At 41.3% G+C, this 17,196-nt stretch overlaps 1 protein-coding gene across 4 annotated transcripts in view; it reads right to left on the reverse strand.

Annotated features, from left to right (window-relative positions):
* Positions 1-17,196, reverse strand: part of PALM2AKAP2 (PALM2 and AKAP2 fusion) — a 658,794-nt gene that overhangs the window by 266,750 nt on the left and 374,848 nt on the right. For all 4 annotated transcript variants that reach the window (XM_064379031.1, XM_012439051.3, XM_064379027.1 and 1 more), the window contains one exon: positions 6,714-6,844. In XM_064379031.1, the coding sequence (XP_064235101.1) occupies positions 6,714-6,844 (131 nt within the window). The remainder of the gene's footprint in view (positions 1-6,713; positions 6,845-17,196) is intronic.

Genomic DNA, 17,196 nt, shown 5'->3' on the forward strand with positions numbered 1-17,196 from the left:
CATCTAACATTTAGCAAGTTACTTCACCTCTTATGCCTCTTTCCTGTCCCATCATCATCATCATCACTACTTCATGGGAGTATTACGATGCTTAAATTAGAAAACTAATGATTTAAATGGAAGCAGTAAAGCTAGGCTGCTATCCAGAAGGGAGTGAGAAACCAGGAAATATTACACAATATAACGACACTACTATACAGTTTACTGTATACATAGCATATATAGTTTTGTTTGGGAAGGAAACAAAAGAATAGAAGCAATAATTGGGCTGCATTGCCAAATGTGGCTGAACGTGGGGCGGGGACCCAGTCTGGGAATGCACAGATATGGAATGCCACTGTGGAGTGCTCCCCTCCCTGCTCAAAAGAACAGTGAATCACGGGGTTAAAAATAGCAAATGTGAAGAACACAATGAATCTCAAGCAAGCGTCCTTTGTGATTTCAATGAATGTTTCAGTGGTTGCCTTTTCTGGTACAGTTGTTAGTAACTGTCATCTTCTTAGTTGCCAAACCCCACAACATAACATCCAGATGCTTAATAACATACACATGCTTATGCCTGATGTCTCTACGTCTTCAGCATTGAGCCTCCTAACAATGTGGAAAATTAAGTGAACTCTGATACTTACCAGAGACCCACACAGGTACTCAGAGAATCATAGGTCCAATGCAGAAATGAAAAGTACACTTGTATCCTGATTTTTTTTTTTTAAGCTGCTTGGCCCTCTCTAGGTTAGCAACTGAGACTTCAATATTTTATTCAATGAATATTTGATGTGACATATTTTAGAACAGACAGCTGTTTAGATGAATTAGTCATCTTTGTGATGAATCAGTTACTTATACCTAGGGCTTTTGTTTTTTGAGAACTTAACTTCTTACCTCCACTCTGATCTGTTTCCAAAACTACTTCCTTCTATAACAGTAAGATTTCTCGGCATAGGTACATTGTTGAAAAAAGATCTGTAACCAACTCCTCAAATCAGACAAAATCAGAATACCAGAGCTGGAAGATCCTGAGAGATCTCTCACTGAAGATAGGAGGAAACTGAGACTGGAGAGAGGGAAAGCCTTGCCCAAGGTCACCCAGCAAATGATGAGCAGAGTTTGAATTAACACCCTGGCTTTGTGACAGCTCATCCCATTCTCACTTAATACTCCATGAAGCTTCTCATCTTCAGTGGGCTTGGTCTTCCCCCAACTGATAAGGTTGGGAGATAAATTATCCCCCTATTTCTCATTAATAAAAGGAAGTTTAAAACCCTGTATTTCAAACACTTTAGTAAAACCCAATGAAATTAAAGAGAATCTTAAGTGGGAAAGTCACAAGGCAAGTAACAAGACTTAATGCTTGGGGCAGACATGAAGTAGACAGGGCTAGTGTGGATCTAACTACCTAAAATCTCCAAGAGCATCAATCTGAGGTCCACATGTGGCCTCCGGGGACCCACCACACAGTAGTGGCATGCACAATGGCTGGCAATGGGCTCAAGCCAGAAACAACCTCTTGGGCTTTCTCGATATGTCACCCCAACAGGAAGCAAAGCATATAGAAGATGTGGACATTCAAACACTTTAAAAAAGGAAATGTCTACAGATTTTGCTTTCAACAATTCCAATCTTATTTAGCCTATTTTAATTCTGGTTTCCAGGGAGCCAAAAATGTAATCCTGACATTACCCAGGGAAAAGTTATGCAAAAGAATGAAGATCTATTTATCCACTGTGGCCACTGGGTTTTCCTCTTCCTTGGCAGCTGCTTTGGTGTCATCCCTTCAAGGCCACATTACTTTGAATTTCAGCCAGAAATCTTGGAAGAATGGTAGAATTTTCTGGCCTTTGGGAAAGTTGGCAGTTTTCCTGACCTGTATCAGATTTAGCCTGGTAAACCAAGGCTGTTTCTAATCAACTTCAAATGAAAGCTTGGCTCCACTGTGGGGCCTATGGAGGAGAGACCTGATCTCTAAGCTAGAGCTACTCTCACCGGCAGGAATCTCCAAAGCAGGTTTCAAATTTCCTTGAGTCAAAGCAGGAAGGCTCAGAAGCAGTCTGAAATCAAGAGCCAGGGTTGTCCTTCATCCTTGTGTGTGAAGCCAATTTTCTTATAAACATGATTTACTTCCCACTCTCCTTGGGGGGTTTCTAGGTATTAAAGTAGGATTTCATTTATGATCTTTCCTATTTTCCACTTACAGCAATCATTTTGAACCTGACCATACAACAGAATTATCTGGAACACCCTTTAAAAAAATACAGATTCCAGGGCTTCTTACTTGGGTCACTAAATCAAAATTTTTAAAACTTTCCCAAGTAATTCTAATGCCCAGGGTTTAATATGCTAGTTACATTTTTCCATCCTTCCTTCCTTCTTCGTGGGCTGCCTTCAAAAGCTAAGCACCACGTAAAATAATTCTGGCAGAAAAACAACACTGGCCCTTCCAAACCACTACCAATTTATAAATAACATTTTGGAAGAAAACATGTCTGCAAACCTGGAACTTCTTGTAGTTATTGGCACTGTAAAGAATCACAGAATCAGAATTACAAGGTGATAATGCCCTTTCTTCTAGAGGTACCTAGGGAAATAGACATATGTCAAATTTGCATGCTTTATTTGAAGTCTTTGTCATATTCAAAATGGCCTACACATAAAGAATTAAGACTACATACACTTGAAGTTCTAAGTTATGGTACCATTACCTTTTCATTTTCCAAACGACCCAATTTCCCTTCATCTTTCTTGGTAGAAATATTCCTTGTACTTTGGTTACTATTCTCTATTCCTCCTTCAGTGTCTTCAAGCTATTCTTAGTTCAACAACAAGGATGAAAATGCATTCAGGGTACAACTGTACTAATATACTTTACAGTTTGCAAACAGTTCATGTATCTCCTTAGGAGAATCTAATTGATTGCTGGGGGTGGGCCCAAATCTAAAGATCTACAGATTAATATTTTGCTTTGAGTAAAGGTTTCCCTTAAAATTCCTTTATTTAATGGTTCTGCATCTGATCTTATAGTTTTCAAGATTTCTATTATATAAAAATCAGACTTTAAATTTGATCTTGAAGTCACTCATACTCTCTCTTACTCTCTTCTTCCTTTTTCTCTGCATTCTTGCATTGTTTTAGTTAGTCCTCTTTATTTTAATTTTGATTTTTTGAGATGTAGTCTCACTCTGTTGCCCAGGCTGGAGTACAATGGCATGATCTTGGCTCACGGCAACCTCCGCCTCCCAGGATCAAACAATTCTTGCGCCTCAACCTCCTGAGTAGCTGGAATTACAGGTGTCCATCACCAAGCCGGTTCAATTTTTGTATTTTTAGTAGAGATGGGATTTTGCCATGTTGACCAGGCTGGTCTTGAACTCCTGACCTCAGGTGATCCACCTACCTCTGCCTCCCAAAGTGCTGGGATTACAGATGTAAGCCACCACGCCCGGCCAGTCCTGTTTCTTTTAAAATGGCTTTTCTGTAGTTTCCCTAATGCCAGTCCATTTTCCTGAACGCTTGCAATTTTCAATTCAACAGTCATGCTCCTGGAAGACTGAATTCTTCATCCCCATTCTTCACCCTTCCCTGATGTGTGTTCCTTCCACTAAAAGTTGGCTGGTCTCCTCCCTTGGTGCTAGGCTTGGTCATTGACTTGGTCTGGCAGATGGCTTGCGGGCAGTTCTGCGAGCCTAGGCCTTGTTTCTGCTCAGCCCTCTTGTACCTCTCCCATTGCCAGGAAGAGACAGTGTCATGGTTAGCCTGTTAGTCCACAAGAGTGGACTTAGGCAATATGCAGTTTAGAATCACTTAGGTGAGCTCAGCCCTATCATTAGAGCCACGTCAGCCAATCCACAGGGACTTTGTAACACTGTAGGGTGCTCATGTTTGCAATGACCCTTTAGAACTATTCAAATGTCACTCTGTGAACGAGAACTAAACTGTATTCAACTACAGGGAAATATCTTAGGTGACTGAGTGTCCTTTATGGGAAGAGAGATAACAGCTCTTTCTTCCCATAGGATTGAAGATTAAAGACGTTAATAAACATTGTGGTAGAGAAGATGCCAGTGAGAGGAGGGGAAGCAGAAACTGAATTCCAGGGTAGGAAGAAACTGCCCCCTCAGGAGGCTCTGCAGAGGAAATGATGCTCACCACAGTCCTGCTCCTACAGAAAGAAGCTCCAGGGAGCATAGCTCACTGCAGCACATGTCCAGTGCCCATTTGGCCCAAAGTCATGACTAGGACAGAAGAAATGGCCCCTGATTCCAGGCCTCACCACCCACCCCTTCAGGCTATTGTGATTTCCTTCCTCTGGCTTGGGATTCTAGCTCTAAATGGGCAAGACTGCCTGCATACATTGAGTGAGCCCTTTATTCCATTGACTTAAAGGATGAACAGAACTTTATAGCTCTAAATGGGCGAGACTGCCTACAAACATTGATTGAGCTCTTTATTCCGTTGACTTAAAGGATAAAAAGAACTTTAAAAATTTTTTTCTGAGTATGATCATGGCCAGCTGAACAATAAACCAGCCCCTAATTCTCAACACCTCATTCCAATGGTCAATTTAGCCAAAAACTGAGTCTCGGTTTAAGGCTCTAGCCTCCACATGCAATGGCTCATTCTGCAAGTGTGAGTTATCACCTATTAGACCATAATAACAATATATTTGCAGTCAAGCCAAGGTTAAACTGCCAACTTGATTGGAAAACCACGTTTCCCAATGCCGTTTAAGAAAAACAGAAAAGGACGAACACGGTGGTTCACGCCTATAACCCCAACACTTTGGGAGACCAAGAAGGGAGGATCACTTGAAGCCAGGAGTTCAAGACCAGCCTAAGCAACATAGTGAGACCCTGTCTCTACCAAAAATTTAAAGGAATTGCCAGGCACAGTGGCATGAGCTTATATTCTCAGCTATCTGAGAGGCTGAGGCCGGAGGATAGCTTAAGCCCAGGAGTTTGAGGCTGCAGTGAGCTATGATTGTACCACTGCAGTCCAGCATGGACAGCAGAGTGAGACCTCATCTCTTAAAAAAATAAAAAGAAACAGAAAGAAAAATAGATAAGGTCATGTAACTAATTTTATCCTATTTCCCAAATCCTTTCTGCCTTCTGTCTATAATAACACCTACTCTCTCTATCTATATGCATATGATATACATGTATATGATATAAATGGTTGGTAACAGTTTAGCCTTTATCCTTTGTATTCTAAGAAAAAGCATGTGCATGTGTGCATATACACGGGTGTGTGTGAATATACATATGTATATGTATACACAAACCCTCCAAACTTTTTCTCGGCCAATTTCCTTCACAAGCAATGTTTAGCCAAGCTGTTCTGAAAGCGCTTTAAGACGCATGAGGACCTAAGCCAAGTTGGGACATAGGCTGAAGTAGGCCTTTGGGATTTACTCGGTTTGCTTTTCCCTTTAGCGACACTATTACAGGTGCCCTCAGAGTCTTCATTTGCTGTTAGGTATAAATGGCCGGTAGCACTTTAGCTATTACCCTTTGTATTTTAAAAGAGCTCATAAGCTCAGGAGACAGAGATGAAGCTCCAGACAGTGAGATTTGAGGCAGAATTTGGTGGGATGAGTTGGAGGGTAAGTTTGGTTCTAAGGCGTCTGCGCTTACCACCTTCCATCCCTATCTCATATCTCTCTGGCTAGGCGGTCTGGGACCTGGGGTGGCTAGAGCTCCCAAGAAGAAACCTACATTACTGCTCCTGTGTGAGCCTGGCCAGCCATTGGCCACAGACAGGTTGCTTATCTCCCAGATTGAAATGATCAGATCCTGGTTGAGAACCATAAAGAAACCACTCTCTGAGCAGTGAAAGCAGACAATACAAAGTGCATCTTTAGAGCACAGGCACATAACCTACCGAGGTGCTCTCACTCAGCACTTCTGCACTCTTCATTTCAATCCCAAGACTGTTGACTACAGTTTTCCCATTTCAAATTGACCAAATATAGCAAATTTGAAAACAGACCCACTACAGCAGCAATAACAGCTTACAGCCTGACCTGAAGGAGGAAAAAGATGAAAGCTAATATGAGAACTCAAAAGGGAGCACTTACTGAAGGGGCGAGCTGCTCATAACACCTCATGGGCCCATGAAGCCATCACGGTGCTGTATTACAGCCCAATGCAATAATTAGTACTCTTTGCAGCCACAAAAAAGGATGAGATCACGTCCTTTGCAGGGACATGGATAGAGTTAGAGGCCATTATCCTTAGCAAACTAGTACTGGAACAGAAAACCAAATATTGCACATTCTCACTTATAAGTGGAAACTAATGATGGGAACACACGGACACATAGAAGGGAACAATACGCACTGGGTCCTGTCGGAGGGCGAAGGGCGGGAGGAGGGAGAGAATCAGGAAAAACAGCTAAGGGGTACTAGGCTTAATACCTGGTGGTGAAATAATCTGTCCAACAAATCCCCATGACACAAGTTTCCCTATATAACAAACCTGTATTTGTACCCCCAAACTTAAAATAAAAGTTAAAAATAAAAACAAAGAAATAATAAGTACTCTGTGTCATAACTCTAGGTCATCTGGAAAATTTTAAATAACATCAATGTGCTTTGTTTAGGAAGAAAATCCTCAAGTACCGAAGGTAACCGTATTGAGAAAGGCCACCTAGAGGAGAGCAGTGGTTACTGCACCATAAAACTACGGCAGGGGTTCCCTGGGCTGGAATCCACCTACCTCTGAATGTTGTCTTCAAGTTGCTTGACTCTAAACTCATCCTCTTCAGACTGCCGCCTCCTGGCTTCCTCCTCTTCGGTAGTTCCAGCGGGTATACCCTGCAGCAGCCATTTCTCCCGAAGCACTTTGGACTGTGGGAGTGAGGGAAGACAACAGACGAGATGATACTTTTTAGTCCACACCCTCCTCTCCCTCTGCAGGGGTGCTGTTTTAACTCCACCCCTCACCAGCGTTGCCTGAATCGCTGCCTTCACCTCCTCACTAACTTGGCACCCTAGTTCCCTCCGGACCAACACCCAAAGAATAGCTGGAGGGATTTATTTCTATATCGTTTTCTATGATTAAAAACATTTAAAAACAGAGTGAACTGTACAATGAATGACCATGTAACCTCATCTAGATTTCACAGTTATGAACATTTTGCCATATTTTCCCACATATTTGTCATCAAATGATTTTAAAGTAAATAACATATTTTACCCAATATGACAGTATGAGCCTCTAAAAATTAAGAACATTTTTCTATTCAACTACAATTTCATTAAGGAACTTCCTAAGACCACCTCATATCCACACTATATTAAAGTGTTGTTTTAAAAAGATTGTCATGCCTCTTCTTAAAAACTCTTCAATGACTCCCAATCATCTTCAACAATAATCTCCAAATGTTATAAAAATCACATGCCTCTAGGTGGGGATGGCAGCTGATGCCCATAATCCCAACGCTTTGGGAGGCTGAGGCAGGAGGATTGCTTGAATCCAGGAGTTGGAGACTAGCTTGGGCAACATAGTGAGACCTTGTCTCTACAAAAAATTAAACAATTAGCTAGGTGTGGTGGTGCACGCCATAGTCCCAGCTACTTGGGAAGACTGAGATGGGAAGATCACTTGATCCAGGTAGGTCAAGGCTGCAGCGAACTGTGATCACACCACTGCACTCCAGCCTGGGTGATAGAACGAGACTTTGCCTCAAAAAAAAAAAAAAAACATACATCCTACATTTGCAAGTACACTACTACCAAGCACAGTGGAATAAAATGCTTTTGTTTCAGGTCAGTCGTTTGGAGGCAGCAATTACTGCTTTGAGATGGGAAATGAAAACACTTCAAGAAAAAAGCATGTTGAAATTCCCTGAAAGGAAGAGCAAGGAGAGGTAGGTGTGAGAGGATAACTTTGATTCAGCTTCCACTTCCATGGTCTCTAGAGGGCTGATGGCAGCAGCTGCTGAACCTCTACATCATGGCTGAGGACCAGTGAGCGCGCCAATGGAGAGGTCAGTGGTCACTGGAGGGGACCACAGTGAGGATGCAGGGCACATGACCAATTCTTCCCAGCAACAGTAAGTAACTGAAGGAAGAGCAGGAGCAATGGCTAGAAAGCCAGCTAACACAGAATAAAGACCTGGCTCTTTGGCTCCCTGGCATCACCTCTGTCCAGAATTGCATTTGATCTCATCAGGCAGGTGAGCGAGGTGAAAGGAGAGAGGAATGCAGGCTTGGAGCAGACTCCCTGAAGCTATTATGAGCAAAGGATGCACAATTCTGTAGATTCTCATTTGTATGCGGCATTAAGGGCATTTTATTATAAACCTATAAGATGAGTCTTTAAAAATCACCAACACTTAGTATTGTTTAAACAACATCAGTGTGCATTAGACTTCCCTCATGGTCCTGATTCACCATTCTATAGAGAAGTCCAGGGGTCATTTGGTGCTGTAGACACCCTGCTCCATGGCCAGGAGCAAGTTTAATCAGCCTGGAATTCCTGCACTTCCAGGATAGACCCTGTGTTGACAACACATCATCAGTGTGGGTTTAGGTGACCGTGGTTTTTATTGGCGTTATTCTTGCCTTTTCATTATAAATCATTGCATTAAAAATCATTGTTTGTGGAGATCTGTTTGATTACTCTTAAAGCGTATAAATAAATTTATGGTATTTGACCTGCAATTTTTTAATAATTAGGCTTAAAGACTTGAGTTTGTTCACATAGAATTATTCCTTACTATACTCTTACAGTGATTATAGACAAGAACCACCCCCACACCCCAGTATGTATAAACAGTTATGCATCACTGGTATATGCTGCCTGTTAAATGTGCTCTGTATAAATAGTGTGCATCTACCACCAGGGTAGGCATTAAAATGTACAGTTTTTACATTATAGGGCATTGTTTGATAATATAAAATCATGTGTAAAGTGTGCAATTCAATTTGTTTACATTGGTTGCTTGTCAAAGCTTTATCAGAGATTCTTTTCCAATGGAAAGTAGGAAGGGGTGGGACAAATCGGTTGCTCTTTCTAAAAAAAATTCAGAACCATTGTTCTCCACATAAACTTCTCAAAATTTTCCAGACAGACCCTATTAGCACATTATGAAAGACCATTTTTTAATCAATTAATGTTTTTATATTTTTATTCAGATATTTAATCCACTATAGGCACAAAATAAATTGTTCATTGTTAGCAATTTGGTAGAAGAATGATTATTGCTTTGCTTTTCTTGAATGATAACCTGGCTCTAAAATTTACTCTCAGGAAGAGGGTAGAGATCACAAGAGGCCACACTCAACAGTGGCTTACAGCCTGAGCTCTGGGACCAGTCTGATATTTACTAGCTGACTGAGCTTGGACAGGCTCCTTCACCTCACGGACTCTCACTTTTCTCATCTATAAAATGGAGACAACAGCAGTGCCCATCTCAGAGGGTTGTTATGAGGATTCAAGGAGTTTACAGGCTAAAAGGGCCACACACACACTTAGTACTACAGAAATGTTTACCATTGTTGTTCATCCTGTTCCCTTGGCCTCTGCTTTATTTACCTAAGAAAGAACAAGTAAAACACCACCAGAGACGCCTTCCACCTCTACAGGCTCTGAAACACACTCTATGGCCCTTTCATACTATCCTTATATTATTTCTTTTTACATCTGTTCCCCCTGTAGCCTGCCAGTTCCTTGAAGGCTGGGACTGTCCTTTATCCACCTTCGGATTCACTGTAGCACCTAGAATTTCCCAGTTCATCCATTTCCTCATTCATTCTATGGACTTGGGCTACAATTCCATTGAATGAATGAATGAGTAAATGGATGAATTGGGAAATTCTCAACTTTCCTTCACTCTAATTATTTTGGAGGGGTAGGGACCACACTTTCAGGGTGCTTCCTGTGCTAAAGATGCCCAAACCATAGATGGTAAAAACCTCAGGATTCTGAGGGACAGCCATCCTGGAAACCTTGGCTTTGGTGTGGACTCTCTGGAAAGGCAGCTGTGGACAGTCCTGGCTGTCTCCACTCCAGCAGGGATGCTCGGCAGCCACATCTTCTTGCAATGTACGTGGCTGCTCTTGGAATGTTCTCTCTGCTGTTCTTCACACAGTGCCTCCTGCCACCATGTGAAGGGTCTAGCCCCTCACTTCTCACCAATTTAGCTGCCGCCATCAGCTGGCAGCTCTGGCCCGAGCTGCCTAATGACCCTGGTAACTTAGAGTTGCATGTCCCTCTACTCCTGTACCTTTTCTTGATATGGGCGTGACATCATCAAGAACATCCCCGACAGGAGGAGCCAGGAAGAGAGGCTCCAACAGAAAAAGGGAGTAGTAGGGTTGGGTGTGGTGGCTCACGCTTGTAATCCCAGCACTTTCAGGGCCAAGGCGGGTGGATGACCTGATGTCAGGAATTTGAGACCAGACTGGTCAACATGGTGAAACACCATTTCTACTAAAAATACAAAAATGAGCTGGGCGTGGTGGTGAGCACCTGTAATCCCAGCTACTCAGGAGGTTGAGGCAGGAGAATTGCTTAAACCCAGGAAGCAGATGTTGGATGTTGCAGTGAGCCGAGATCATGCCACTGCACTCCAATCTGGGTGATGGTACACAACTCTGTCTCAAAAAAAAAAGAAAAAATACTGGGAAAGGAAGTAGCCCTGGTCTCAGAGAAGCCTGTTTCACAAAGGTGTTCAGACATTTTTAAGAAGCCAATAAAGCATAGTTGATTTTCCACTTGGCACCAAAGTCACGCTGTCAGGGGAAATCACCATTCCAAAGGCGTCCTTAATTGACTCCAGATCCCCCTAATGTTGTCTCCAACAGGTCTCCTAATGGAATGGCCTATACTGAATGCACCATCCAAAGCACGGGGTTCCACCATCCAAAGCATGGGGTTCCACCATCCAAAGCACGGGGTTCCACCATCCAAAGCATGGGTACTGTGCTGGCTTGTATTGGCTGCCTGAGTGTTTCAGAATTTAGTGGAAGCAGAGCTCAATAGAAATAAAAAATAAAAATTAAAAAAAAACTTTGTGGCCTTTATTGTCCAAATAACATACATCCACAAAAAAGTATTATAATTAACATAGTATCACAGCTTTAGTAGAGACGGGGTTTCGCCATGTTGGCCAGGCTGGTCTTGAACTCCTGACCTCAGGTGATCTGCCCGCCTTGGCCTCCCAAGGTGCTAAGGACTGTCAAACTTCACATTTGTTAAATGAATGCCACTATGGTGAGTCAGTACAAGGAAGGAGCAGATGGGGAGCTGGTGGCTGGACAAAGACAACCTTGACAGGGGCTTCTGAAAGGAGGACAGAGGGAACACCCAAAGTAAATCTGTTTCTTGCTCTATTTGCTGGGCCAGCTTTGGAAAACAAAAAACAAGAACTGAGTTTCCCAAACTTCAGTATGCATAAGGATCACCAGGAGAACTTCCTAAGATACAGATTCCAGGACCCACCCATGGAGATGCAGATTCTCTAAGTCTAGCATAAGACCTGGAAATTTGAATTTTAATGAGCTCCTAGGTGATGCTGTCATTGATAACGTCAGACTGAGGACCACAATTCGAGTACCACTGCATGAGGACTTATGACTATCCAAATGTTTGAAGAATACACAAGCTTTCTCACTGGCTGGTCAAACAACATGATCTAAAAGAACTCCTCAGGCCGGGCACAGTGGCTCACGCCTGTAATCCCAGCACTTTAGAAGGCCGAGGCAGGCGGATCACCTGAGTTCGGGAGTTAGAAACCAGCCTGACCAACATGGAGAAACTCCATCTCTTCTAAAAATGCAAAATTAGCCAGGCTGGTGGCGCATGCCTGTAATCCCAGCTACTCGGGAGGCTGAAGCAGGAGAATTGCTTGAACACGGGAGGTGGAGGTTGTGGTGAGCCTAGATCGCGCCATTGCACTCCAGCCTGGGAAACAAGAGCAAAACTCCATCTCAAAAAGAACTCCTCATCCATCCTCTCCTCCTGTGTCCCTCATCCTCTGCTCTTGTGTCCCCAACTCAAGAGCAGTGGCTCTCTTATCCCTTTCCTAGGTGCCAAGAACTCTGCCAGTCCCTGAAGTCACAGCTCAGGAAGGCAGGCAAGTCCCTTCTCTCACGAAGCCTTCATCCCAATAAACAAGGATGCAAGATAATTTCAGACTATGATATTCCCTAAAAAGAGGTAGACAGGACAAGGCGACAAAGAGGGACCAGGGGAGGACACCTAAAGTGGGAAAGGTCTTTCTGATAACTTGAACATTCAAGCTGAGATCTGAGATCTGGAAGGGTGTTCCAGGTGGAGGGATTGGCAAATGTACTAGCCTGGAGGTAGGACAGAGTTTGGTGTGTTTGTGGACCAGAACAAACGCCTCAGTGGCTAGACCATAATACGTGGGGTTGGGGAGGGAAGGCAGAACAAGCCGAAGATGGAGAAGAAAGCAGGGGCCAGATTAGGTAGAATTCTGTAGCCTTATTAAGGAGTTTGCTATATATTCTAAGCTCAATACGAAGAACAGATTGCGAGGGGCAGGATTACAAAGTACAAGGGATGGGAGTCTACTGTATCTTTCAAATGACAAAGTATATGAGCTTGAAACAGAAGAGAGACCAAAGAAATGAAAGGCATGTGGTGCATTCTGGACGTAGAATCAATGTGACTTGGAATAGATTAGATGTGGGCTGAGAAAATCGGAAGAATTAGGGTGATGTACAGACATTTGGTTTCAGTGAAAGGGTGAATAGTGGTATCATCAATTGGAGACTGGGAAGAGTAGAAGAACAAACAGTAGAAAAGCAGAAAATCAAATATTTCGTGTTGGGCGTGTTAAGTATGAGAGGCTTCTAAATGAAAGTGACATTCATCTAAGTGGAAGTGTCAGAAAGGCAGCTGAACATGGAAGACTGGGGTTTAAGGACCATCGGCTGGAGATGTCAACTTGGGAGTCATAGATACATAAATGGTATTTGTGGCCATTGTACTGGGTGATGCAGGTGACAATAATAGAATTCTTACTGCTTTATGTGCTTTACATATAAATCCAGTTAACTTTCACAAACATCCCACAAGGTAGGTGCTAACATTAACTAACTTATCTACAGTATCACATCGAGTGAGCTGTGGACCTGGGATCTGAAGCCAGAAGGTACACTCTGCTATCTTGCCTCTGTATAAGATCACCCAAGAATCCTTTTTCTTGCTCAAATAGGATTTACAAAATCATTAGGTGCCACAGATCCACTTCCTAACATGGAAAACTCTTTTCCAGCTCCTCCAATGGTGGATTCCATATTGATGCTCTGGCTCCCCCACTGGGCCCCGAGTCCTCTCAGTCAGGGCTGTATCTTTTATGCATCCACAAAGGCTGACATGTGAGGAATTACTAGAAAGTCGTGCACATTCACTGTATTTTAGCAAATATAATATCTTGGGTCATTAAAGCTAAAAAAGATCACAGAGACTGTCTAACCTAATCTTTTTCATCTACAGCTAAGGTAACTGCAATAAAGTAACTTTTCTTACTTTCTTTTATTTTTGTAGAGATGGAATCTTTCTATGCTGCCCAGGCTGGTCTTGAATTCCTGGGCTCAAACGATCCTCCCACCTTAGCCTCCCATGTACTGGGATTACAGGCATGAACCACTGTGCCCAACCTAGATACCAGTTTTTGGAGTGACCCTGGTAAATAGTGAAGTGTGTCTGGAGAGGCTGGGTGGGGCAGAGTGGGGAAGTAGGAGGTGAATCAGAACTTGTAATAAGTCTCCAATTGTTTCCTGGTCAGATGTTTGTTATTTTTATAAAGTCATATCTGGCTATCCTTTTACTTGCACATTCTGGCTTTGATGTCATACTTAGATAAAACGTCCTTTCCCTCAAGATAAAAATATTCACCTGTGATTCCTTCATGTACTTTTATGATTTTACTTTTTACTCTGGATCTTTCATTGCTTTGTAAGCTGATATTGGTTAGTCTAGTGGATGATGGTTGGAATATGGCTAAATTCAATTTTCTTTTCTTTTTCTTTTTTTTTTTTTTTTGAGACAGAGTCTCACTGTGTCGCCAGGCTGGAGTGTAGTGGTGTTATCTTGGTTCACTGCAACCTCCGCCTCCTGGGTTCAAGTGATTCTCCTGCCTCAGCCTCCCAAGTAGCCCAGCTAATTTTTATATGTTTAGTAGAGATGGGGTTTTGCCATGCTGGCCAGACTGGCCTCTAACTTCTGATCTCAGGTGATCTGTCCACCTTGGTCTCCCAAAGTGCTGGGATTACAGGTGTGAGCCACCATGCCCAACCTAAATTCAGTTTTCTAGCAGAAAATGGGTTAAACTCAGCATGAGGCAATAGTTGTATTTGTGTTTTCAGTCATTCATCTGTGTCCTCTCTCTCGTCCCCTTTCCCTTCCCCTATCTTTCTCACTCTTTCCTTCCTCCTTCTTGACTCCCAGTAAGATTTTGGTTTGGTTTTGAGATTTTGTTATATACTTCAGTCCACACAGGGAGAAGCCGATCCAAGACTTTGGATAGAAGAAATTAGATTTTAACTTCCATTCAAGCTCTGTGTATGGAAACAAGGGAGGAAATATGAAGTTACTTTACACTGTGTACTGTGCCCATCTGTTCAATATTTTAAAATTTGAAATAAGCCTTTCACATATCCCAGTAACAAGGAAATGTCTAAAATTAGTGCTAAGGGTTCAAAACCAGGAAAGACACTGTAATATCCTTATAGCAAGGCTTCTGATACCTTCAGGCTCTTCAGCAAATGACCTTAGTGGGCTGAAAATAAATATTTCACAGGGTCACAATTCAGCCTTTCATCTTTTTTCATTCAGCTTTCTTGGAAGAAAAGGCTGTGGTCTTCAAAATATAATGACAATTTTCATAGCTTGGATTAGAAGAAAGCTCTAGTGAGTGTTCCCTGCTCATGAATAAGTAATTCAAAGTCAGTTTATGTATTGAAGACGTGGTATTAGCAATTTGATTCTGACAGGGCCAACTCTGTCAGACAAACCTTTGTAAATATGACAGTCTCCAAGGAATTCATGCTGCAGTAGGTAGGGAGTGCATACTCTGCGCTGGGACTTTGAACAGACCAATAAAATAGACAAATCTCTGGCAATTCAACCAAGGAGCAGAAGGAAATATTAAATTCATTCTGCTCTAGTATGATATAGTACTATATCTGATTTATTTTTAAAAAATCTATATGATCACAAGTCACATTATAAAAACAATAAGAATAAATAATTGTTTCTATGAAATAAAAAGCCAGGACAATTTTTCAAAAGAATAATGATAGTTCTTGTCTTATGAAATATTGCGATATATTAAAAAGCTATAGGGATTAAATGAGAACAATACTGGCACAGGAATGGGCAGATTAATGGAATAAAAAGAATCCATAAATGGTGGACTCAAATGTAAGTCAGAAATATGTCGGTGATAAAGAAGGCATTTAAATCAGTGAGGGAAAGGATGAATTAATCAATAAATCACGTTGAGACAAGTGGCTCAGCATCAGTAAAAAGTATCCCTGCTGCATATCTCATCTGTAAATAAATTCTAGATGGATTTATGCTATTGAAGTATAAGAAACATCATAGCTAAGAGTTCGAGATGGAGACATTCTTTTCAAGGATGACATCAAAGTCAGTTATCTTCAAGTAAAAGAATGCTCCATGGGATTTTGTGAAAATTATAATTTTTTGTATGGAAATTAAAAAGAGTTCATATAAAAAAGAGGTAAATGTTAATATTATTTCAATACTAATGTTAATATAATTTCATTTTACCCACAGGTTGGTGAGCTCTGTGAACAATGATGACATGACTTAATCTATAGAAATACATTGGGGAAAAAAGTATAGAAGGATACACCTCTGTATGGGTTCTATCTGAATGGTAAGTATACAGTACATATGTTTTTTTCTTTGCATTTTCCTGTACCTTTAAATTTAGTTTTTGCAATAAGTATACACTCTCTCTATTTATAATCATAAAAATAATATAGCTATAAAAATTGTTTACTAGTTCTACTTGTAATGCTTAGAAAATTATTACATTACACTATATATACTAAAGGATGCTTTAAAAAGAAATCCGAGCTTAATTTGGCCTGGAGTTCAAAATGCCTTGAGGTTTCCAAACCACTGGGATGTAGCAGCTGGTGTTTTACCATTTTATACTTTGGTCTTTGATTATATTATAGAATTTGTTCAAAGTCCATATATAAAGTGATGATATTCCATTTTGTGAGTTGCTCACTATATGCTCCTAAATATTGTGACGAATAAGTCTTCTAAAAATATATATGAATGCCCAAACTACTGTCTTGCATTCTATTTATTTTGCTTTGACTAGAGACCAATGAATCTGTCTAAATAATCCATCTCATTGCATGAGAATAAGGGTCCACAGACTACTTGGTAATTCCCACATGTGAGAACTATATCTTAAAGATATAGAATATGAGAATTATATAAAGAATATGAAAATCATATCTTATAAACATGACAACTAACTCTAATGCAATGAGAATATTTTTTTCTTAGAGAATATCTAGGATTCTACAAATTAATGAAATAAATATTGATTACTGACATATTTCCTAATATCTTTTACCTCAAAAAACTTCAGTAATCACTGTGACATGTCTCCACATGATCTAAATTTTCTGGAGTCCATAACAATATATTTAGAGTAAGAGAGACAGCAATGATGGTAACCGGCATCTCACTAGATGAATTATTCCAAAGGAAACATTTCTTTCAAAGAGAAAAGTGGCCTGGAAAGAGCTCAATCTTTGAAAGCAGACAGCCCAGGAGTTCCTCTCAGACTCCCTCACTTATAGTCGCTATGGGCTTGGGAAAATTACTCAACCTCATGAGTTTGTTCCCACACCTGTAAGACAAAGAGAGTAATAACTGTCTTGTGGTCATTATTGAGGGTAGGTGTTTAAAGTACCAGGCACATGTTAGGCACTCAAAAAAATGGTGACTGTTACTGTTGCTGGATAACAGGCTACCAGCAGAAAGCTGGCTGACTCCTTGGAGAGGCTCACAGAGGAGAAAATATAACCTCCACGAACATACTTCAATCCAGGGGCGAGGCTACTAGGCTGCAAACTGGACGATTACAGGGAAAAGTCTCATGCTATTCAAGTTCAGTCACCAGTTTACTGATTTAAAGTGAAACATATTCCTTCCTAGCGCCTAAAGTGAT

Source organism: Aotus nancymaae, unplaced genomic scaffold (genome assembly GCF_030222135.1).
Source record: "Aotus nancymaae isolate 86718 unplaced genomic scaffold, 86718_ANA_hifiasm-v0.15.2.pri h1tg000003l, whole genome shotgun sequence".
In the NCBI taxonomy this organism is placed as follows: domain Eukaryota; kingdom Metazoa; phylum Chordata; class Mammalia; order Primates; family Aotidae; genus Aotus; species Aotus nancymaae.